This window comes from Lonchura striata, chromosome 3 (genome assembly GCF_050655825.1).
Source record: "Lonchura striata isolate lonStrDom1 chromosome 3, ASM5065582v1, whole genome shotgun sequence".
Lineage (NCBI taxonomy): Eukaryota > Metazoa > Chordata > Aves > Passeriformes > Estrildidae > Lonchura > Lonchura striata.
Window position 1 is genome coordinate 51529636 of NC_140705.1, and position 25789 is coordinate 51555424.

At 36.6% G+C, this 25789-nt stretch overlaps 1 protein-coding gene across 6 annotated transcripts in view; it reads left to right on the forward strand.

Moving 5' to 3' along the window:
* The window catches only part of NKAIN2 (sodium/potassium transporting ATPase interacting 2), a 511342-nt gene that overhangs the window by 424561 nt on the left and 60992 nt on the right, over positions 1-25789 (forward strand). For all 6 annotated transcript variants that reach the window (XR_014954250.1, XR_014954251.1, XR_014954249.1 and 3 more), the window contains exon 4: positions 8703-8903. Coding sequence is in view for 2 of the 6 variants with exons in the window: in XM_021547161.4 (XP_021402836.1) it covers positions 8703-8903 (201 nt within the window). In the remaining 4 variants the exon portion in view is untranslated. The remainder of the gene's footprint in view (positions 1-8702; positions 8904-25789) is intronic.

Below are 25789 nucleotides of genomic sequence, written 5' to 3' on the forward strand. Positions count from 1 at the left end.
ATAGTCAAATTAGTTTTAATAAAACTAATCTGTGGTCCATTTTGAGTGACATGATATCACACCACAAAAAGAGAGAGCAATTTCACCTACTGCTAAATTAATTAGTTCATGTAAATTGAAAAGAGGTTGATTTATCAAATCTGATATAGCCTTAGGTATTCTAATAATAATCATCATCACCTACAAGGACATGAATAAACACTTTATGAACTGAAGTTTATCTGAGTTGTGTAACATGCTCCTGTGACAGATATCTTTCCATTTAAAAAATAAAATAGAATCTTTCAGACAGGAACTGAAGGTGGTTTTTAAAGTCTGTAGGGTAGGTATAACTCAGGCAAAAGTAGCTCTTGCCATACATTGAAAGCATTGAAAACTGTGACACAGGTTTTCCCATGTCATGTGATGGACTGTAGCTGTGCAATTCCTTAAAATTGGTGAAAGTCATACCGAGGAGTAAAATGTGCTAAACTAAAGGTGAGAAACCTTAGATATTCAGCAGTGTTGCAATAGAGACTGTTACATGCAGGTTTTGTGGACATCATGCTGGGCATGTATCAATGTTTTTGCAGAGATCTGATTCTTCTTTTACTGGCCCAAATTTGCAAGGTGCGTGAATGTTGCACAGCTTCAGATCTGAATCTTAACACTTGGATGATGGCATTGGTCAGCTGGGTCAGTAGTGGAATAAGTTATAGTGAAAGAGCCTGAAGTAGTTGATGCTGTACAGTTATTCCACATCATTTCTTGAACACTGCCCAAGGGCTATGTGGAGAGAGCCCACACTTCTCCTGTGCTTCCTGATAATCACTCTGTGGCTGCTGGGCTGCTCAGCATCTAGGTTTCCAAACAAGATTTTCAGACTCTGTCAGGAATATTTATCACTGTATTACAATTGGGTCCTTTCTACTCACTTCAGAGGAATTCTAGGCATTTAAATCTGGATATTTTATTCTGCACTGAGAATGCAAGTGGGTTGTGAGAACAAGCTATGCTTTTTAAACTGATACTTTAGCTCATTGCAACCTCCCCACAGAAGTAAATCCTTTTGAAATTATTCACATTGGAACAGAGGCAAATCAAACTGAGAAAGATTACTCCACATTTTTTTAGTAATTTTCTGACTTACCTAGGCTTCATTTTAATAATTCTGAGATCTTAATGCTTATAAAATCACCACTGACTAGAAATGCTTGGGCTTTAGAGCACAAGGTACACAACACATATTTCTCCTCAACCTGGTATTTCATGAACCCCACCTGTGTTACAATAACCTCAGGTTTCCTAACACTGCTTTTGGTATAGCAACAGCATTTTTGGGACAGCAACAGCATATTTGTGGTTTTAGAACTCTGTCCAAAGTCTTACTGTTTCCTGCACACACTACAGGCACTAGATAATTATTTACATTTTAAAAGACAATTAAAAAAATAGGAAACAGAAAACATAAATTTATCATTTTACACATGCATTTTGTTTTACGTACCTAACACTAAATAATAACCATCACCAGGGGATCCTGAACAAACTGCATCAGCTGGAATGTTTTTCTGCATACATTCTATAAATTTTCTGATGCATAAGTTCTATATACCTTGTAGTACTTTTCCTGCCCTTTCTCTCGCATTTTAGAACAATTAGCTAACCCTTTCTAAGACAGTCCAGAAATTCTGTTTAGTCTTATTCTCAAGAAGACAAATTCTAACAAGGACACTGTTTTGCACTAGAACTTAGAAGACATAACAAGAAATAGGGCAAAGAAGCCCCTGGAACAATTCCAAGGGGCAGACTCAGGGGTGTGTTGCCGGGGCAACTACTCTGTTATTGGATGTACTAATTAACCTTTTAAAAATTGCAGTATATCAAATGTATTCACATGCAGAACCATACTTGTGCACCTGAAATCTTGCTTAAAGATCTGCTTTTCACTTTAGCACTCTTAATAGTGTTTGGAAAGTTTTTACCATTAATTGGCAACACTTGTGCTTAGAGGGGTTTTATTTAGAATTAAGAGGTTATGTATATTTGTGTCTGAAAATTCTAAGTGCTATTGATCTGTGTATTTGCCTGGGTAAACCAAGAGAGAGACACACTTCCTTTACTGTAAAAACAAAGGGGAAAAAAAAAACAGTCCCAAGAGAATAATGAACTAAACATCTTTAGAAGCATTATGCCTAACTCTTAAAAAAACTGGTACTAATATATTGGGAAAACAGTGTAATCATGCATTTTTAGCTCAGTGTTAATAACTAAGGTTTGGAAACTTATCAGAACATTCACTTCACTTCTGAGAGAGACCCAGAACCATGTTGATTTTAGTTCAATTGTAAAATCCTTTTCCAGTTTCGTTTCATGGGACACAGATGAGATCTGGTAATCCCAAGGACAGAACCATGTAGATCCCCTGGAAAACTGTCTCCTGTACACTCACATTATCAGAGCTTGGGTATAAGATGTCTTTGTCAGAGAATGGCAATTTGTCAAAACAATGTATTATATTTAACTCAATTTTCTTAAACAATTTTCTCAATTCCAGAATGATATCCTTGATTACTGCACAGTGTGAAATAAATAAGATTTGACAGAGTTAGCTACTACTGTGGGTGTGAGTGCCTCTAGTTAGCTTTCCATTTCAGTGTGTTTTATCACTGCATAAGCTCACATCCTCCAGAAAGTAATTTTCCAAAAATTTACAAAAATTATACTTCTCAGGATCTTATATAAATATGTATAATAGCTAAATTAAAATTTACATTTGGCTGCTACTTCCTAGTCCTCTTGATAAATGACATTGGTCTACTGTGAAGGGCTAAATTCACATGTTCTGTGCAAGGAAAAAATCAATGGATCTTAGTCCAGTACTTTCTAAAAGTATTCCCTTTAAATATGAAAAAAATGTTCATGGAAGAGTAACATTCATGAAACAATAACAATCACGATAACTTTGCAATATAAACTGAAGTTTCTACTTACTTTTTCATTGTATTTTAATTGGAGAACTAGATAGATAGAAAATTTTTGAAGAATAATGTTATTATAAAATTTGATGCCACTGAAATAATTAAGTTAATATTCTGGTGCCTAGCAGGTGGGTTTTTGTTTTGTTTTGTTTTGGTTTTTTTTAATGAGTAGAAACAGAACAGATTAAAAATTTTAGGTTTTTCAATGTACAAATTAAACTACTAGAAAAATATGAAGATCTAAATTAATATAACATTAATTGTAGCTTTACTAATTTCAGAAGATAACTGACAGGTATGATATAACAAAGTAATAATTGACAATATCAAACTCTGTATAGCAGTGCCTGTGCTTTTTGAGGATTATTTATATTTTATTAATATAATATTCTAGTTTCATTTTAGAGAAGAAAATCAGGACATATGAGTCATCTCTTTCATGCTGGTAGCTTTATCATTAAATACTTCGGAAGTATATTGGTACACCAGGAATCACTTAAAATACATTTATAGCATTTTTAACTGAGAAATAGAATACTGAGAAAAGCTAACAAGGGGACAGTTTTTGCTAGTCTTCATTGATGAGCTTCAGAAGTATATCAGCTGGGTAGATTCAAAACTGGTTAAACCTTATCTGATTAATGGCACGTAAGTAAATCAGATTCTGTAACCAATTTTCAACTATACTGGTACGAAATGGTTTTACAAGAGGAAATTAAAAAAGCAAATTCCAGGTTACTGAAAAAAAATTCAAATTAAAGAAAAAACATCACACACATATAAAAATTAGGGAGGAAAAAACACAATTCAGAAGCAACTAAATAGAAAAATATTATCTTTAAATATCTGTTTTCCCTAAAGATTTATACAATAATTGTTTTCTATAGATCAACTTTGAATTTAAAAGCAGACAAAAAAAAACAAATAAAAAAAAATCCCCCCCAAAAAAAACCAAGGAAAAAAAACCCAAAACCAAAAAACCCCACAGCTGACAAGCTCTATTTTGGTTCTTCAGTGAGGAGAGTTTTTTTCTTTAGACAGGGAAAAGTCTGCTTGCATGAGGAAATGGCACTGCCTGGTGGGAGTTAGTTTTAGTGGAAAAGTGAGATAACAGAAGAAAAATAAAATCCTGTAGAGGCTCAGTGTATCCTAGGCATCCAAAACTACAAATGCTTTCAAACCCTGATCTTTTATCACTGAAACCTTTTGTGATTGTTCACTCTCCAAGCAGCCTGTGCTTGCTAGTTTGAGTTTGATAAATAGAACAAGTGGTTACACGGTTGTATTCAACAAAAGATGTGCAGAGACTTGGAAGGTTTGCACAGATTTTAGCAATTCCTAATTAAAAAAATAGAAGAAATCATTTCCCATGACAGCAAGCCACAACCATTGAAATCAGTACAATTCAACTTCCCTGAGTCTGCGAGATCTCCTGGGCTTTCAAGGAGAATCACCCTGCACAACTCTTGCCTCTTTTTTCTCATGGCACTGTTTGGAATTAGCTTCTCTGAGGTGCAACCAACAAAAATCATCGAAACAGTAATATATTGTGATTTCTGCAAAGAGACAGATCACTTACTAGCATGTGCTAGTACTAATACAATACACAAAGAGCTGTCTTTCCTTTCGAGCAGTGCTGTCCTCCTGCTGTGTCTGATTACAAAGAAGCTTTTATTCTTTTTCTGGCAGCTTTTACAAAGCATTATGTTGCCATGTTCTGTTATCAGCTGTCCTCAGCCAGAGAATGCTATGTACTGTGCAGTTGACCCCTGAGAAGGTTGCAATCTACTGTATTAAACATAGTCCCTAAACCATCAGAGGTCAAATTTTTTACCAAGCTGAAATAAAATTACAGATGTAATTTGAAGATGTCTCATATCCTAATCTCAGAAATCTGAATCTCTGAGACCTCCAAACTTCAAGATTTGTCTAATCTAGCAGTATTTTTCCTGACCACTACAAATATCAACACATCTTTAGAATGTCAGCAAAGATGTCCTACAAAATGTGTTCCTTTGGGTTTTTTTCTTGATGAGTATCAAAATCTACTTTAATGCACCAATTTTCACTAAAAAGCTTTACAAATACCAGCAGAATTTACAAAAACAGCACAGTGATAGGCAATAAAGCCCTTACAGATGTATTTCTATGTCCACAAAGGAAGCAGCTGTTTGTTGAATTTAGGATAATGAAATCTTCCTTGACATACAGACTTTGAACAACAACATATTGGCTTGCCCAATGTGTATCAACAATTCTCGTTAGTTTTCATAGCTTCGAGGCTTATCAGACCATTTCTCTGCATTTCCCTGAACAAAGTTTGAGCCACAGATGTTGGAAGGGAAACAGACGGCAAATACACTAGAGAGCATAATAAATCCCCAGCTTCCTTTGTAGACTTTGTCTATGTCCACTAAAACTGTATTCAAACAGTGAACAAAATAAATAGCAAGCAGAGTTTGTCCAAAAATAGCTCTAAATGCTGTCAGTAGAAGAGATGTTAATGATAGATAGATCATCCCCTTCTTGGCTTCCACAGTTCTAAAAGAAGATTCAATTCCTTAAGTGTTTTCTCACTAAGGGAAACTTTTTCATAAGCTGGGTGACCTTCAATACTGAGCAACAGGAGCTGCTCTACTAATATGGTTGTATGAAAGGGGGCATGGCTTGAAGGTTATAGGGAAGTTCAAAGCATATAACAACTTATACCTAAGATTTAACTGTGCAGCAGCTTTGTAGTTAATAGGCTCCTTCTATGTTTATTCTGAGCCCAGATATTTTGGGGATAGAAATTTGCAAAGTCTGACTTACATGTTGACTTCTCAAGATTTTATTTCATTGTTATTCTTAATCCATCCAAGTTGTACCTGAGACATGAATGGTGTCTAATCTCACAGAACCAGATTTCATGTTTTATTATTTTGCTTTCTGAAGTTGACCTTTTTGATTAACTGGCTCAGTATGTAACAACTGCTTTTTGAAAGCTTTCTCAATCATGTGATGAAAAGTTCTTTAATATTTGAAGCTGTGACTTTCAGTAGGATTATTATTTATTATTATTATTAAGAATTAAAGAATATAACATTTCTATGCTGGGTATCAGATCTATTTTAAGACCAAAAAAAAAAAAACAAAAAAAAAAAAAAACCAAAAAAAACAGAATAGTGTTTTACTGATTATTCTAAGAAAGAAATAGAATATAGGTCTGTTAGAGATCTATAACTTTTTCACTGGTAAGCACTCAAACACTCAAAGACTATTTCTGAACAAAACAAATCCTAATCACAACATTCAACTTAACTGCCAAAAGATTATTTGAATGCAAAGGAAATATGTAAATATTTTACAAAATCATCTGAGGATAAATTCAGGGATGGAAGGAAAATAGATTTTGTGAATGATTTTATTTACATATGTAATCTTAAATATTTTAATGTGCAATTATATTTCCCGTGTAACTTGGAAATTTACTTGTGGTTTTAACTAATAAAGTTTTTTATTATTGAATCTGTGGTAAGCAAAAATAGCTGCCCCTAGAGAAGTTATATTCTACACAGAGAGCCCAATTTTGATTTTTATGTTTAGCTCCTCTTGATCCATTTTCACTTCATCTGGCAAATGCATAACAAATACTCAGTTCCTGCAAACCGGTTTATCACTTTCTTTTTCAAGGAATACATTTTTCATCCCTAGTCTGCAGTTTGTAAAATATATTTAGTCCATCATGATTCTTCTCAAGGTATTGCAAAGCTAAAACAGAAATAGACAATGAGTCCTATTCATTTGTGCTGCATCTCTGATAAGAGAGTAGAGGTTTTGAATTTTCCATGGTAACTATAATGGTTGAAAGTTCTTTTGACAATAATATGATGGATTCCAGTTTCAGTAATTTAGGAATAAATCTATTACTTTAGGCAAAGTTACTCCAAAGATGTCTATTCTACAACTTCTTATTCTAAGTGAGAAGACCAGTGTTCTACTTGAGGGGCTGCAGCAGCCCTGCCTTCAAAAAGAAAAATAATCTTCTGGCTTGGGTGAAAGGTAAAAATTCCCATTTCCAAGGACCACGTGGCAGACACTTTCCAGTGTCTATGGCATTAGTAGGGAAAAATACAGAGAAAGGAGATGGTTTTTGGAGATGAAAACTTATAACCATACATCAATTTATATATTTGGGCACAATTTGCATAGTTTATATAAATGTTTGCTGTAGCTTTGATCAAAACTAACAAGTGCTTGAAATTAATTGTATGATTAAATACATATGAAGCATTTTAAATATTCTCATACAGCTCATTGTTTGCTGGATTGGACTGTTGTGGGAATGAAGGGTAATTATTCATTGCAAACATATTTAAGTCCTTCCTGCCATCTGATAGCTGTGTGTGCTCATGCAGGATAGTGACTTATTATTTTTTTAAATGTCAAAATTTTCCATACTTTTGGTACAAAGTGCAAATCAGAGAAAAAACATTAAGCTACACTGCAGCGTCAAGTGCAATCACAGATCGCTTGACATGTGACATTATCCAAAACCTCTCTGGATGGAGTTACCTCTTCATAAGTTAGTGCAAAAAAGTGAAATAAGTAGGACTGAAAAAACAGCTCTTTTGAAGAGAGGGAAATGTGAATACAACTTATCTGCTATAGAATAGCATTCTATTATCTTTGGCATGGTAAGCCTAATTAAATAGTTACATTTTAAAATCTTTATGAGAATCTTAATTATTAATGACATCAACAGGCTGAAAAATGTAGGTTAGGTGTGGGGAGAGTTCAGCTCTGCAAAGACATTACTTAAAAGCAATTTTTTTTGCATGATTGGGCACATGTGTGCAAAGACTAGATAGCCACACTTTACAATGAGGTTACAGTTATAAATTATTTATAAAATGTTGGTAAACACTGTAGGCTGTTACAGAATCCACAGAGTCCATAGTTTTGTTATAGCTATCTGTAACACCTTCAAGTAATGTGCAACCACATATAATTTATGAAAGCAATATCCGTAGTATTGTTTATGATGTGTATTAATAATTCATTAATCCTTTATGAACTATTTATAAATGCAATCCTAATGGAAGGCATGGCTGACTAGTTATTCCACTATCACACTAGCTGTGTGGGAGTTAAAGGTTGCACACCTCTGCCCCTCTTTTTAACTAGCCCAGTAGTCTTTAGACAAGGCAGCACTCACTATTTCCTTGCAGGATCCTAGGATATTAGCAATCAGACAGAGGCATTGTAAAGAGATTTTCCCACAAGCAAATGTACAGGATCCTTTTCTTCAATCATCTCCAGTATTCCAGTAGAGCTCTCCTTCACTGGGTCCATGAGGAAAACCTCCTTGCAGATGATGTGTGTATATTAAAGTGTATGAAGTCTTAATTCTGGGGGATGCTTTTATAGTTTGGTACATCAGGCCAACAAAACATGGGCCATCTATCCTTATGGTATCCACTGGAAAATGGCAATTACAGAAATGAGTGCTATGGTCTAGGCTGCCATGATGTCTAGGAACAGATTCTGGCTTGCAGGATTATTTTTCTGCTCCAAAGCATTACTGCCTGACAAGGTACAGCTACTTCTGCTTGCAGCAGGCAAGCTCCACTAACTTTCATGTGACAGCGCAGTTTTATTGCAGCTCTTTGCTTCTTTATGCATGCTGTGAAATCCCTTGCTGAGGCATTGGATACCACAGTACCATCCCCACACATTAATTCTTCTCTTGTTCTTCTGCAGGAAACAGATCTCATTCTGACCTTTAACATCTCAATGCACCGTTCCTGGTGGATGGAGAATGGGCCAGGCTGCACTGTGACCTCAGTAACCCCAGCACCAGAGTGGGCACCAGAGGATCATCGTTATATCACTGTCTCGGGGTGTTTCCTTGAATATCAGTACATAGAAGTGGCTCACAGTTCTCTTCAGATCTTCCTTGCAGTAAGTGTTTACAAATTACTTCAATTCCACCACCTTTGCAGGATTTCTTCTTGTCTTTATTGGAATAGTGGATGATTGTGGCATTCACTCACAAACCCTGGATTTGTGTCTTAGTTTAGTTATGAAACTCAGTTGTCATTCAGCCACTTCAAGATAGCTGCATGCAAAAATTTCTAACATACATATTTATTATTGTACTAGGAACTACTGTACTAGGTACACTCTGTTTTCCTGATACTATAATATATAAGTTTTGACATAATAGCAAGTTACAGATATTGTTGTGAAAGCCAAATTACATATGAAACTAAATACAAAAGACAAACCAATGGTAAAAATAGATTCACAAATCAGTTCACAGGACTTAAATATCATCAGTTTGTCTTTAACTGTATTAATTGACACTAGACTACAATAGGAGAGGTTTTCCCTCCCCTCCCAAAAACGTTACACTTATATGAAAATCAAAACCCAAGATCTTAAATCTTTTTTAGGAGTACAAGAATCCAATGTTGCACTGCATAAAATTTATAAGGGATGAAAACTGTTCACTTGGGGGAAAAAATGTATAATGGAGCTGACAGCTATCCAAAAAGTGGGTAGCTTTTCCATCTATCTATTCCCCAACATTTTATATCACTCAAGTTTTACTCATGGAATTATAGCTTCATAGAATTATTTTGGTTGGAAAAGACCTCTAAAATCATCAAGCCCAACCCTTAACCCAGGACTTCCAAGTCCAACACTGAAGTCTGCACTTAAGTGCCACATCTACACATATTTTAAGCACTTCCAGGGAAGGAAACTCCACTATTGCCCTGGGCAGCCTGTTCAAGAGCTTGACAAACCTTTTGGTGAAGAATTTTTTCTTAATATCCAACATAAAATTTCCCTGGTGCAAGCTTGATTTCCCTTCATCCAGACCAGGATGCCATTTGCCTTGGCCACGTGGGCTCTCGCTGGCTCATGTTCAGTCACTGTTGACCAGCACCCCAGGTCCTTTTCCAAAGGGCAGCTTTCCAGACACTCTGTCCCCAGCCTGTGGCAGTGTCTATGGTTGTTGTGACCCAAGTGCAGGACCTGGCACTTGGCCTTGTGGAACTTCATCCAATTGGCTTTGGCCCATTGGTTCAGCCTGCCCAGATCCCTCTGCAGAGCCCTCCTACTCTCAAGCCTTCAAAAACAGATAACCAGGATATTTTTCCTGTCTTTTTTTTTTTTTTTAATTTAATGAATGAGGAACAAGAAATTCGAGGTATATGTAGTTCAAGCTCAGTTCTGTTCCTGATTCAACAAGTTTTTTTGTGTCTGTGTTTAAATAGAGCTGGTTTTGGATAAACTCATTCTTTTCAAGTTAAAGTAATGATTCAAAATAACAAGCCATTAGTAATCTGCTAACTGTAGCTAACTACATCTGTGTTATACACCCATTCATGTTACTCTAAATGTGATTATCACAGGTACAGAGCTGCACAAAGTATGGGTCAATTTTACAAACCTTGTGCTTGACTACTGTTTACATAAATTTCACATTTCCCTTTGTGGCTATTTTTTTCTAATAGTGTAAATTCACTCCCATATTAAATTTGATTAAATGGGAAACAGAGGAATTAACTAGTAAAACTCAGTGACATATAATACAAAGTTAGAAGAAAAGCACTGTTTGTGTCAGGAAAATTCATCCACAAACATCAGAGGTTTATGTCCAAAAAGGAGACAGAGGAGTCCCCTTTATTCAAATAAAGAGTTACTTTATTTGAATAAAGGGAGAGGTCATCGGCATTTCCCATGGGGTCTCTCTAATTGTTAGAGGACTCAGTCAGCCTCCTTTTTATCTGAATTTCCCAGCCACATTTCCCATTCTCTTTCCCCATTGGCTGAGGTACTTGAGAGGAACAGACTTTCCAAATTGCCTAAGACCCCCTTCTAATATATACCTCCCCCCTTTTCTTCCCCTTGTGTCAATCAGTGGAATTCTTAAGGAATTGCATTGTCAGTAGAGTTGAACTAGATGATTTCCAGAGGTCACTTCCTACTCTAACAATTCTGTGAATCTGTGATTCTGTATTTCCATGGCAAAAACTCCCTCATTTCCTGCCCTCCCCAATTCTTGATCAATATTGTAGCTGAATATGCAATTGTGAGATCTTAGCTTCATCGCACTTTGACAACACCTGTTTAAAGGTTTTCTGATAAATGCAGAAAAAATGCATAATTTTGGCCACAACTAATTCAATATTTTTGTTGGAAAGAACCAACCCTTAATGTAGCCTGTGCTCACGTACTCTCCACTAGGCACTTCTCTACCAGGAAAGTCTCATTTACAGAGTTCCCAAGTCTTGAGCATCTGGCCCATCCAATATTCTCTGCAAGGACCAAAACTCTGCCTGTCCTTATGTCTACAAATTACAAAAATGAACTGGTATAGTGATGGCATGACTCATATATGCTTCAGACAATAAAATGTCCTTGTGTGTTTAAAGGCTATTGATTCTTGTTGCTTGCATTAGAGAAGCTATTTCATTTTCAGGCCTACTGGGTTATCAAGGATAGATATACTTAAATGACTGATCTCTGGAGAGAATTTTTCCAGGTAAAGAATGAGGTCAGTCGTACTAATGGGGTTTTGATTTGCAACTATTTGAGTTGCATTCTATATAGTATCTGCAGAGTGGAGTCTGACTGAAACTTCCTACCTCTAAACAATAGGAAGCATAGCTGCCACTTCACCATGGGGAGGGCAGTGCTTGGGAGGGACACAGTGCAGGTTATACACCACTGTTGATCCTGGCATGCCCTATCAGGGCTTAAGGTAGTCATTGGCTCTGAGTATAAATGGCATTTGCATCCCAGCCTTTTGTCATACAGTTGAAAGTTTCTCGTAAGCTGGCAGTTTCTCAAGCACTCACACATATCAATGTCTAATTCTACCTACAGAGCCTATGTACAATTTTCTTCATTTCCACAGTTCATTGAACTCTTGTCTTCTAAGAGAAGGCGAAAAGCTTTTCAGTTCAGGCCCTGAGCTGCGGTTTAGGTCAGAGGGTTCTGCTTCCAGATCTATCACAATGTTCTTTTGAAAGTCCTTTCATCTTTCTGTGCCTCTTACCAAGTGCCAAAGAGAGACAAAAGCACGCCTACATTTTTCATGTTCATTTCATAAGACCCTGTACCATTTGCCTAGATCGAGATCTCTTGAATCTTTCAAAAATCCCCTACATATGCAGGACACCTAGTGCAGGAAGGTCTTTGTGTGGTCCAAGGAAATTATAATGTTAATTGTATTTCATACAGAAATTGAGCTCAGAGTGTCTGCATCTTTCTTTTGTCTTTGTTTTACTTTTTGATTATGCATGACCTGCCCTCACTCCCACAAGTCTGTTCTTGCAAAAGTCAACAAATTAAAACCCATTTGTAGATCAAAACTCTGAAAATATGCAAAGTAGAGATCAGCCTTAGAGATAAGTGTAACAGAATTACAAATCTATTTGCCAACACAGGATTAAAAGTATTTAGTATGCTTGTCTTTTACTTCTCGCACACTCAAAAATCTATTGATTTTAGTGGAGATAAGTGCCTGAGTTATGGGAATAAGACTAATGTGAAGGCATCATCTTATCCAGTTTGGGTTTTAGTTATATAGCCCTCAAAAAGATTAACTGTGTAATATTATTCCAGTAAAACAAGTGGAAGAAAGGCATTTCTTATGTACTGCATCTGCATTATTGATGGTAATTTACATACCAAATAAATAAAACCATAAATAAACTGTTACACAAAAGTATTGACCATTTTCAAAGTGATCCTGTCCATGGACTTTTATGTGCTATATATTAGTCTGAATTTCTTTTCGTTCCTTCCTGTATTTGTGCTTGAGTACATGCTTCATGCAATCATTAAAATTATTATTTCATGCTTCAAAATTTGTAATATGTAATTACCCATCCGTAGTATTTATGGTAAATGTATACTGTTTGGATTTCTGCAAAGTCTGCATTGTTCACAATACCTTTCAAGCCCTGATGCTGTCAGATTGATTTAAAACATCATGAAGCATAACTGTGTTATTAAGATGCACTAGTACAGCTATGAAGTTAGGACACCAGCATCAAAGTCTCTGCTCTGTTGCAGACTTAACATAAGACCATTGGCAAGGTGTTTAATTCATGCCAATTACTGTCCGTATTATACAAACAGTGGTTCTTAAATATTTGAGAAAGATGCTACCAGGACAATTCCATTAAACATTGCAGTAATCCAATATTATGGAAAGGTAGTCTGTGTATGTAGTTTAGCTCTTAGAGCAGTACAATAGCATTAATGTTCCCTGCTTCTCATAAGGATTAGTAATTAGAATAGGATAGTCTTAAAATCTTTAATGTTTGCATAGCACAGGTGGCATTAAATACTCTCATGCCCAGGTGGAGAGATAGGAGTACTCAGTAAAAGTGTACTTTTACGAGAATATATTTACTGAAATGTCTACCTGTGTTTCAGACCTCCATGCTGAAATATGTTAGAGTCTAACACTTAAAGGCCCTCAACATTGCTGAAGAAATATGACTGGGGAAAAAAAAAAAAAAAAAAAAGCAGTGATTCCCATCCAAAAGAACTAACCTTCAAATTATAAAACAAGCCAGCCAGCCCATATGGAAATGAAAGGAGGAAAAGACAGGAAGACAGAGAGTGAATACTAGTTTGAGGTTTCATTGGACTTCTTGTTTGACTATTGTCAGCTTTCCTGTAGGCATAATAAAAAAGGTCCTATGATTCAGAATGAGTAAATAAATTTTATTTGCTGGAAAATTATCCTAAAAAGCAGCAAAATAGAGAAGTGCGTGAAATTTAGGAATTAGCTGAGAAGAAGCTAATGTCTCAGTAGTGCACTCTCATACTGACAGGAGGGGACAAGCCAGGTGGGACAGGCCACAGGGAGCCTTGCAAGAGAATGAAGTAGATGAATTTCACTGGACAAAGCTAAGGAGAAGAAATGGAGGTTTTAAACCAAGAGATGGAAAATAATCTCAGCAGTGGGCATTTTCAGGAGTAAGGAGAAGTCATAGCAGAGGAGGAGAAGCAGGATGCTCCTCAGAAGCTGAGACTCACAGAGTGAGACATCAAGAGGGTATAAGTAGGACACCAAAGGTTAAAGACAGAGCTTGTAAAGCTCTGGAATTTAGAGCAGAAAGAGAAAACAAGCCTTCTGCAAGGGAAGTACATTTGATCTTTTTTTTCTCCTTGTAGTTTTAATTTTTAATTTTTATTTGGGAAGATATTGATAACACCTGAGCAGAGAAAAATGCCAGAAGTTCCTCCAGATATACCAGCAAATTATAGAGCAAGACTGAAAGAATCAGGCAGCAGATATATCAGTAGGACAGACTGCATGATACAAGGAGAGGCCAAACAACAAAGGCAGGAGAGATCTGGCAAGTAGTCCCAGGAATGCCTGGGAAATAAAGCTGCCTAACTAATAATGTCATTAAGAATGAGGCAAACAGCAAAAGAGTGTTTCTGTGTGTCCCAAAATATTCATGAGTGGAAACAACACAGGGGTTTGCCCTGGATAGTCCAAGCTGAAATTCTAAAATTAAACAGGCAGGTCCCTTTGACAGAGCTGCAAAAGAATATTCTAAGAGCTTGTACTGTAGTAACAGCCTTCACTGTGCTCAGGTGGATAATACTATCTTTTAGGAAGAGTGACCTATTTATGTAGCCCTTGCATTCTGCCAATAAACCAGCATATTCCATTCCTCTACTCAAAATACATACCGTGTGATATGCCGGGAAGAAACAAAATGCAGCAAAGCTCTTGCAAAACATTAAATGCAGCAGTAAAAGTAATGATGTGTTCTTAATTTTCTAGTCTTTTTAATCCAATATAAAGGTCTTCAATTGTGCACAAAGTACATCTTGCACATAAAAGCCCATTCTTAGATTTGTCCTTGATAACTTTGTTCCTGCACTTCCCTTCTGTCAGCAGCCTCTACCCCTTCTACTTGCTTGTACTCATACATGTACTTTGCACATCAGCTGTCTCTTCCTGTACTTTTAGAGTTGTGAGAATCTTTATGTGTGAGTAAGGAGACAAGAGCTCATGTAATTAAACTGTGACTCTTTGAATCTAATGGAGAAAAATAACATTACTTAGTTAAAGCAAAGTTCTTTTCTAGGGCAATACAACTGTTGAAAGAAAATTGATTCTTAATGATATAGACTGGTACTTCAGAAAGACTTTTTTTCACCGTGGAACTGGGCAAAATCAGCACAATATGAACAGGTTATGAATCATTGTAAAGTGTTAATAATACTGTCTTGCCATGTTAGTAGACAGGTATTAGGTTCAGGTATCTGACATTGGCTCAGAACACAGTATATTGCTGTTTCTGTGTTTGACAATAATGCTAAAGCACATCATTAGTATTTCGAAGAATTGCTATAAGAGATTTTTGTAATGTCTGTATGTATTATCTGTTATTGCTTCTATCAAATTTTACCTGTATTTCTTCACTTCTTGCAGAAAACTGAATTTTACACATCAAAGCATAAGCATTTTTCATAATGAGTAGGTTGCTTTGTCAGTAGATTTGTACTCATTCATTTCCATAAAAACTTCCCTTCTTAATGAGCTGTGTTTGTATAAAGCTAAGTTATATAATTGTCTCAAAACAAGTTTTCTCCAACTCAGAAGAGAGAAGTCAGCTTTAAACAGTCTTACCTAACCAAGGCAAAGAGAATTGTCTCTGAAGGGTTTATTTCCCTGGTGGAGAGAAAGACACCAGCACCTGCATGAGCTGAGGCTGGAATAAGCAGTTCTGCTTCTCACAGATGTTCTTGCACTAGCAAAGGCAAAGAGCATATGTGATTTTTTTTTTTTTAGTGGGATTGGAATTATGAAAACAAAGAGCTGAACATTGGCCTCATTACTTTGAGGCCTGAGGGAATTTTCCTGAGAATTTGTTTTGACCACCTCATATGAATCCCTTGACACAGGGACTCTGAATTCTGGCTGACCCCATGGTGATATGGCAGAGCAATGAGATTATGGATCCCCGGGTTCAGTCCTCATGGCTGTCCTGGGGCTGTGTGGTGTGGGTGGTGCTGTGCTGACTGCTGATGCTTTCTTTCTGACTTGCTTCCTCCCACATTTGGCATTTAAATTATTCCTCAGCTCTGGTATTGGCATAGTCCTGTTTTTATTTCACTGTCATAGCATGAGAGCTGCCTGTGAACATGTTCCAGCTATACACGGGTCAGGTGGCTTGGACTGGGGCCTGTTTACCTGATCTTGGTGAACCTTTCTCTTTGAAGAGGTTCTGGATAAAAAGCCTAGTTCGCTTGATTTTCTCTCTATTCAAATGAATTTACAAGGTCTAAACAGCTTATTACACTTATTTGAGATGTAAGAATAGTACTAAGAAGGACAGCAATAATAATAAGTAGGACAAGCTTCTGTAATCATAAGTATTCTTTTACAACATGTAGTTAAACAAAAAGCAATACCTCTTCATACTGAAAACTCATAGTTGAGTGCCAGGTTCACCAACCTGCTGAAGGTACAATAAAAATGAGGGCTGCTCCTTGGAAATATTGAAAACCCCATCCACAGCACAGCTATGCCTTAGTGTCACCACGTTTGGTATTCCTGCTGATATTACAGTACTGTCTTGTTCTGCTTTATACAGAAGTGACATTTGCCATTTTGCTTCATATCCCAGAAAAAGCCCCTCTAATTCTGGAAGTACTCAGTGTATGAGTTAAGGTGATTTTTTCCTGAATATAATATAGAGAGTCATAAAACATATAGAAAACTTCCTCACTTCATTATAGAGATAAACATATTAAAAAAAAATCAACAACCAGAAAAATATAGAAATATGATTGTTTCTTAAATCTGTGGTGAAACTTGAATGGCATACTTCATGTTTCATTTTTGTGTGCTGTTTGCACAACTTCCTGAGCAAAAGATGAACTGAGCACATAAAAACATAGTGTTACGAAAACATAGAATGAACTGTTTTGCAGCTTTAGTCATGACTACTCCGGTCACAATAGCATGGTTCTGAAAATCTGGTCTGTATAGTTCACTAAAGATAAGCAATGTCAGTAGCTGTAACTGCACCTGTATTGAAGGCACTGATCATTGATAGATTCCTGAAATTCTATAATCCAACTTGAGTGCTTCTGGTAGAGCTAACTACCCCATTAAAAATAATAACTATATCTAAGGAAAAAAAAAACAAAAACTAGGAACTATATCTAAACTATGTTTAGATATTCCTGATCTTTAGTGTGTGTACAATAAAAACAATTATATGACATTATGAATTCTGCAATTCTTCCTTCCATTTTCTAGCAAAGACAGCATAATAAGGCTTTTGCCTTCCAAAAAAAAAAAAATAAAAGTACCTTGCTTTCATGCAACTGTACCTTTGGAATGAGTGTATGAGTCAGGCTAAGTAATTTGGGTCAGAAAACTTCTCACAATATTTTTGATAACTTAAGTTTCTTTTGCAATCTCAGAATCAGAGCTAATTGGGGATTTTCTGAAGGAACATGGTTCTTTTGAAAAATGCATCAGCTCTGAAATGTTTTGTCTTAACATAACAGTGTCTGATGATCTTCACTTAAAGTGCAGGCAAGTGAGCTTTAACGTAGTACCCGGTTTTCTGGTAGATTTTTTGGCTGGATGCTTGGGCTCTGGACTTTCATAGTACATTTATACTTGTACAGGGCTCATCCTAAAAACTGCAGCATGATTATTCATAATGTTTGACTTTTGCCAAAGTCTCTGTCATGCATTCAGCCCAGACCAGTATCCCTGTCCCAGACTCTGTTGGGCCATGGGTACAGAGGTAGCACAAACCAGGGAGCATCTCTGATAGCCAGATTGGACCTTCTCATCTTGTTCTGAGGCAGAAAAAGAGCTTATTTGTGTGAACATAAGCTGTGCTATACCATTTGGCCTCTAGGTCAGAAGACAGTCTGTAGGTTATTTCAGTTGATACTATATCTATATACACACTTCTGTATGTTCACAAAGTCATGGCAATTGCACACTGAGAGTTGGTGTTCCCCGGACATTTAGCAGCACCAATGACATCTAGATCTCCAGCTTGTGTTTGAGTCATTCTGTGGACTCTGACCTTGCAGTTCAGGAAGGAAATGTGAATTGGAATCCTAGTTCTGGGAGAGGAAAGTTTATCATGTTTTAATTTTTTAGTGCTTATGTAGCATACAAAACAGTGCATGCAATGAAGAGCCTCTGTAGACATGCCCTAAGGATTCTTGGCTCTCTAACTTCTGCAGTGCTGAAGTTCTAAGGAAACTGGAGACTGAGATTGCAAATTGAGTCTTTTTGTTGAAATTTTTTTTTAATTAGCACTTGAAGCCTAGATTTTAAGTGGTAGGTAATATTCATTAATCAAAAATTCATTGTTCCATCTAACTGAAGAAAATTAATTTCCCTTGAAATCAGAGGTTATCTGTTCTTTGCTCATATTCTCAGTTGACATCAGCCAATTCTCACCACTTCTTTAATAGATGTTATCTTCATCACTGGTTGGGCAGGTAGAGAGCACATACATGCACTTCTGATGTTTCTGGAGGGCTGTCAAGGTGAGCCCTTAGCAGTACCTTTCACCTAATCTGCAGCACTACTGAGACATCAGTTTTGCAGTACCCAACTGCTTGAAACAGACTGGCATAAAGTGATCCATGTTTTCAAAACCATTGGAGCAGGTTTTTTCTCAGTAGGCATCATTCTTTTAACTCTACCTTTGAACTTTGTCAGCCTCTATTCTGGTCTGACCACAATAAAGGAAATAGTTACTTCTTAATGTATAACATTTAATAATTAAATGTTGTGACTTTTCCTCTGCTTTATTTTCGTTCTGTATGTCCATGTTTTCTGAAAACAGATCAGCTGTGTGTGAACAATCACAACCAGAGGAAAAAAAGGCATCTACAAAGCCACAGGAGCATTTGTCTTCTGGTAACAATTGTTTCCATAGATGGGAATTCAACATTGCCATGACAGAATTTATTTTTCCTTATATGTTCACAATGATCAAGTAGTGACATCTGGAATCTACCCCAGAGGTTCAAGTCAATAAAATATTAATATCTGCCATTTCCAGCGAGAAGGTTGTAAAAAGAACACAGTAGAAAAATCTCTGACATTTTTGCATTGTTGTTTTGCACCTAATTAGTTAACTGTTTCCTTTTCCACATACTCTTTTCACAAAGATAGGAAAAATAGACCTGGGATTAGGATGCAATTCCCTACCTTCCATTTAGGTCAGCTCTTGTTCAGACAGCCCTGTTTCCTGGGAGTGCTCTGGGAAGTGGCTACCAACAAGGGGCTGGATCCTCAGCACATCCTCCCCACTCCCATGGAAGAGCAGCTCTGGGAGGAGCTGAACTGACTGCACACATCTGATTCATAATTAAAACCAAGCACAGAAATCAAGGCAATGCTGGGCAGCCTCACCTGAAGAGCTCACCATTTCCCCAAGAGATTATCAAGGCTTTCCTTAGTAATTCAATTCAGTGTATTCAGTCACAAGGAGCAGAGAGAACTGGAGGAAGAGAAGCACTGTCAAGCCTTGCTTTAGACAACTCCATTATTCCCATTCCTCTCATTCAGTGAATAAGTATTAACAGTCATTTATGCATAAGAAAAAATAATGAGGTTTAATGAATCTCCAAAGATCAGCTACTTCATAAAAGCAAATGCCATGCTTTTATCAGTAAAAGTCCTCCAAGTCCAACATCAGCAGCAGAGGGAATTTCTATTTTAAAGCAAATTGCACCCAGTTTCAGTAAATTATCATAGAATGATTACTCAACTTTTATCCAGTCAATGTTATACCTCCCTAGTGAACCAGTTTATTGTCAGTATGTCTGTTTCAAAACATGTCTTCCCTGGAAAGCAGTCCTTCATTCAGCTTCTGCCGCTGGAAGCAGGCAACAGCTTGAAGCTAGCAGCTGCTCTCGAACAAAACAGGTAGAGAGGCAGAAAGGCTGCTGAATCCATAACAATAAGCACATCATAGCATAATTACAGTAAATCTCCAGAATGGTCTCTTCACACAAAATGGCATATGTTTTGGACAGAGGAAGTGTGTACTAGCAAAACCATAGTATAACATAAGCATTTTCCACAGAAGTCCTGTTAGCTTGAAATTGATTTTTCAATCTTGAAAATTATCATTGACAGAACAGAAGATAATATTTGAATGGTCAGCTAGTTAGCTTGAAGGGGATTTAATTGCTATCCTGAAGGGCAATAGCAGCTGATAGAAAGGTTTGGGATTTTTACAGTTGTAGTTGCACAATGTAATACTGGTGCATCCATTTAACCTTTCTTTCATATGCTCTTCTTTCACCGCTGCATGTAATAGCAGCTCTGTTTTCTAATGTCTTCATTTGACTTTGAACAGGTTAATAGGATTTATTGCTTCTGCAGCCTGCCTACACAAAACAGATTGTCAATATGGGCAATCCTTTGTGGTCTGCCAGGGAATAATAGAGTGCTTTCTCCATCCCTGCTTTTAGGAAGTGATTTAGTTTCCTGAAGATTTAGGTACAAAAGGGAGAAGGGGGCAGGTAGTTTTTCTGTGTGAGTCTATCGTGAGCTGGCACTGCTAAATGGCCACTTGGCATTTGCTGTATCAGCTGGTGGTGCTTGCTTCATTTTCAGATGGCAGCCTCCTGATTCTCTGTTAGAGGTGCCTGCAGAAAATTTGCCATGTCTAGGCAGCAATAGTACAAAATACATAACCCAGATACATTTCAAAGGTTGCAGAGGACTTTTGCAAACATTTTCTGTTACAAACTGCATTAATTGATCTCATCTTCAAAAATGTTATTCTGCTAAATCATTGTTTGTACCCTGTCTAAAACTAGGTTTTAGGTTTCAGTGGCATTGTAGTTTGTAAAGATCATTCTAAAATCACTGTGTATCATAAGAAAAGGATTTTTCCCCGGGCTGTTAGCTCTTTTTTGTCATGATTATTGCTTCCTGCTGCAACCATCAGAATACAGAGATGCAGCAAATTTTACAGAAATGTGAATTACATGAATGAAACAAATTGTCATTTTTAATGCATCAGATCTTTCCAAATGTCTTCTGCACATGATTTATGAAGCTCTGACTGAGTGGAAGAGGTTAGTTACATTAAAAATTATTATACAGATTATATCTGAGATATAGGTAAGCAATACATGCTGCATTTCCAGTCTCTTTTTGATTCTGGAAATAATACTGCTATGAGAGGTTCACTATGAAGGTCCTAAAAATTGCCAGAAGTAATAGTCATTTAATGCTATGATTTTTAAATATGAGGATGAACCAAATCCCTCCACAGTACATTGTATTTTCTATCCTGAAATACTCCTTTTGTGCAGCCGTTTAGCTTCCTTAAACTTTGTGACTTATTTTAATTAAAACAGTAAAAAAGAACATGAGAAACAAAAAGGAATGAGGTTGGTTTGTGGTTTTTTTGGTCGGTTTTTTAATTGTTTCCTTTAATTTTATGTAAACCAACCAACCAAACAAACAAAAAACTAACAAAAAAATGCCACCAAAAAATCCAACAGGTCCAACGGGTTTGTTTCCAAAGTCACATGAAGGTGTTATCCTTTTGTACACTTACTGGGAATTGCCTTGGATAGTGAGATCCATAACTAACAAGAATTCATGAAGTCCCAGAAAAACAAAATTAATCCCACCTATTTCCAGACAAGGGATTTCTAGAGAAGGGCAGACACAGATGATAGCTGATTTCAGTGGACTGAACAAGTACCAAGCACTTGAGCGAGGTTTGATCTGGGGATTTTGACCTCAGAACAGGTCTGAACTTGGAGCTGAACTTTGCACAGGTGTCTTCCTCAGCACTTACATGCTTAGGAGCAGCAGGCTCCATTTGATCCATAGCTCCTTAGAGAGCTCAGCTCAGCACACAGAGCTTTGAACAAGTCTCAGGGGGGATTTTGAAGGCAGTGTGAGCAGCATTAAGGCCATTAGCTGCCTCATGGAGGGATTTGGTGGCATTTTGGAGTCAACATATTCAGCTTCATAGACCATTCAGGAGGTTTATGATTCTTCCTCTAACTTCAGGTGTTTAAACAAAACTTCATTGAAATTAAAAAGTAACATTCTTCTGAAAGACTGTTTAAGGGTTTTTTTCTCTCCCAAACAGACTGTCAACTGGAAAAGAGCAAGGAATTTTAAACGGAGAGATTACAGATTAACTCCTGATTCGTGCATATAAACACAAAACTGTGTTTATCATCAATTTTGGAAAGCTAGCTCTTTTTAGAATTTTATTTTTGATATCTTAAGGGGGTGTACAAGAACCTTCCATTCTTTTCCAATATCTATCATTACCTTCAAAACCCATTCTTCTGATGAACTTCAAAATGGTTTCTAAGAGTCTCTTTGATTATAGAAGTAGAGGTTTTTTTATACGAATCCTAGGATCCAGTATTTTTCTATACAAAGCATTTAGCAAAAGAGAGACTCACATGGGGAGGAATATTCAGCTTTTTCAAAAGAATGTCTGAGAGATTTTCACATGAAAAAGACCTATTAGCTGGAGATGGTGAATGACTCAATTTTTAAACTATCCAGCATTCCTCCCTATAGCTTGTCTACCAAAATTTGAAAACATACCCTTAGTTCAGTTAGCATTTTCTTATTCTAATTTATACTTGTGTTGTTTGTTGCAGGTTTTTTTTGCTTGATTGTTGATGCTGTTGTTGTTGTAACTTGATTTTATCATGTAGAATTCTTGTCACTCAGTTTGATCACTTACACTATCAAACATCATTCAGGGTGAAATAAAAAACTAAGTATATTATCATGTCAGATTGTTTTTGCAGAACTGCCATCACACTCTAGAAATTTATGTTTGTTTACCAAAGCTACCTTAGTGTTCCAGATATGTGATGTGGTATTTATTGAGCATTACTGAGCTTTACATGAGTTGTTAGAATTCAGTGTATTTGTTTGATTTTTTTTCCTCTTCATTTAACATAAATGGTACTTGTCAAAATTGCAATCTGCTAACTTAAATTTGGGCATCATTCAGCCAACCTCCACACACAAAGGTACTTTGGCTTTACTTCATTCAATCTGGGACCTTAGTTTGCTCTCCTTCTTGACAAATGGCCTCACTAAAGCTACAGACACAGACAGGCTGACGTGGAAGAGCATACAGCAATTTGGAACATGCATGCCTTGGATTTTTTAATGCCATCTCAATAATAATACACCAGTGACTAAAGCAGGTGATTGGAAGTGGAGCAGATGCATACAGACAGATGGATTAAGACAGCAGTAATTGTGCTTTCACTTGATTATGATATTAACAGGCTCCAGGTGATTTCTATTTTTCACAGCGTCACTCATCTCAACAAATCCCAGCAGGCTTGGAAGCAGAGTAGAGATACATCCTGCTTTTCACATGAACCTGTTTCCAGTGTGAGCACTTAAGAGAGTTCTTCAGTCAAAAAGCAATTAGCTTCTGCAGTCTAAGGTGCCACTTAGAATATCCAGGCTCATGTGTTTCATCATAAAATTGACCTTTTAAATATTTTATGCTTGAGATTCCCACTAAAAGAGTAAGCATTAAAAAATACAACCCTAGAGAAAATACCGAAGGCATGTGTGGAATTTATTAAAGGATGTCGGGCCCTGAAGTGCGGCAGATAGGAACTCCATCTGAATATAATAAATATGAAGTATGCATTATTGTGTGCTTAATTTTTAAGTAATTGGTGTCATTATGTAGCATAATGATACCAATTACATAAAAAGCATAGGAAAGCAATGTGCTACATTTACAAGCTCACATTTTTCCAGTAATAATTGCTTTTCCATACAAATAATGTCTGCTTGTTGATACCTTTGAATAACTGTGCATAAATTATTCCAATGTTTCAGAGTTTGTTCTGCTTTTTTAGCAGCAGTGCCTGTCTTGGTAATTCACTTTTTGACAAAATTTTGCACCATTTTTGTGTAATGGAGACTTTCAATTGTCATTGACATTCAGGATAGGCAAAAAATACCTCTTTTGCCCAGGCAACTTGAGTAAAGCTATTGCCAGCAACAGTAACATCTTCCCTCCACTTCTGGGATCTATCAAGTCAGAGAGTTTCAATGGTGCAAGAGTACTCAAGATTTAAAGTACAAATAGATGTTAAGCTTTAGGACTATATGGCAGAAGCTGGCATAGTTTTAGAACAGTACTTCAGTATTTTGCTCTAAAATTTAGTAACAAATTCACTCACAGTTTAGACAGAAAGAGGACATGATAGCACCTTTAGCCCTGCTTGGAAGTAGCATGAGGTCAGCTAAGATGCTTGAAGCTGACATCTATTCCTTCTTATGAGCTAGTATGCAAGACCCCTACAAAAATGGTTCTCTAGGTAGAGACAGTGCAGAGAAGAGCAAATGTAGGAAGCAAGAATATGCATCCACGCAACATACATACACAACTCTGTGTGGTTGTGTATGAAATGAATGAAACAGAACTCACTGCAATCCATACAGAGGAGATCTATAGTCAATGTGCAATAGAACATTAGCATAATATGCAAAGAAATTGCCAAGATTTATGCCGTGTGTCACTCATTTGTTTGCATGCATCTTCAGATCCAGTGTCTGCTGTCTGGATAAGAAGTTGTAGAAAATCAGCAAAGATATTTTTTTAATAGATATCAGAATAATTCAGGGGTCCATCATGTTCAAAATGCAATCTCTCACACTGCCAATGAACAGTATGTCAGCATAAACTAGAAGATAACTCAGTTCCCTAATGAATTCATTGGGTTAATTCTGTATTCTCACCTGAATGAGAAATGAGACATTTCTGCTAAAGGATGGGTCATCCTTTAAGAAAGTATCAAATTGTTTCATTTTCCAGGAGAAAGGAAACAAAACAAAAATAATAAAAACAACTGAAAGCCACAAGAAAATCCACCCATCCTGTGCCCTTTAATCACTTGACAGTCTTCTTCTCACCTCTGAAACTTTTCCATGCACACTAGGCTACTTCTCTTTTTCCCTTTACTCACTGGGGATGCTCTAGCTCATTAAATTGTATGTCCTCTTTCTATAATTTCCCAAGAGTTCAGTTTTGCACTTCCAAAACTTTGTTTCTTTAGCCTTTCCCTTGTCTTCCTTGTCCTTTATACAAAATGGTGCAGTTTTCTTTCACCTTTTACCATCTTTGCTGAATCACTATAAAACCTCATGTTTTATCTTAAAGCTTTTGAAAAATTCAAATTTATGTAAGGGATTCTGACTATGACCACCTTAATCTTTTTTCTTGTCATACAACTTCCATTTGTTTTCTAACCATTTCACTCAATTTAGAAACTACTCTGTCCAAAATCCGCTTTGAAACTCTCTGCTCTCTCATTCTCATGGCAAATATTTTCTCAGATTTTGCTCCATGCTGTCTTTACTGTGCATGTTTGTCTTGTTATTCAGATGCTAAGTCCATTGGGATACATAATGTCAGTTTGTTTATGTTTATAATACACAGTGTAATATTATTGCCCTCTGTAAAGCAATAGTGAAGGCATATTAAGACTGATAAGTCAATTTGAAGGAAAGCCTCCAATGATTAATGAACTTGTCGAATCAACTAGGACACCTGCTAATCATTTTTGAGGTACTGACAAATGTAACAGCTGTTAATTATACCAGCTGTAGTCTGCTTAGTGCTCATGCAGTTTTACTACCATTAAAATAGAAAGAGTTTTCTGAAAGTTACTTTGTCATTGTTTCCTTCCCTTCACAATACCTGCTGGAATAAGAAATATAGTGTACTGGATTTTGCTTGTTAATGAGCTATTTAGGTTTAAGCTCCCAC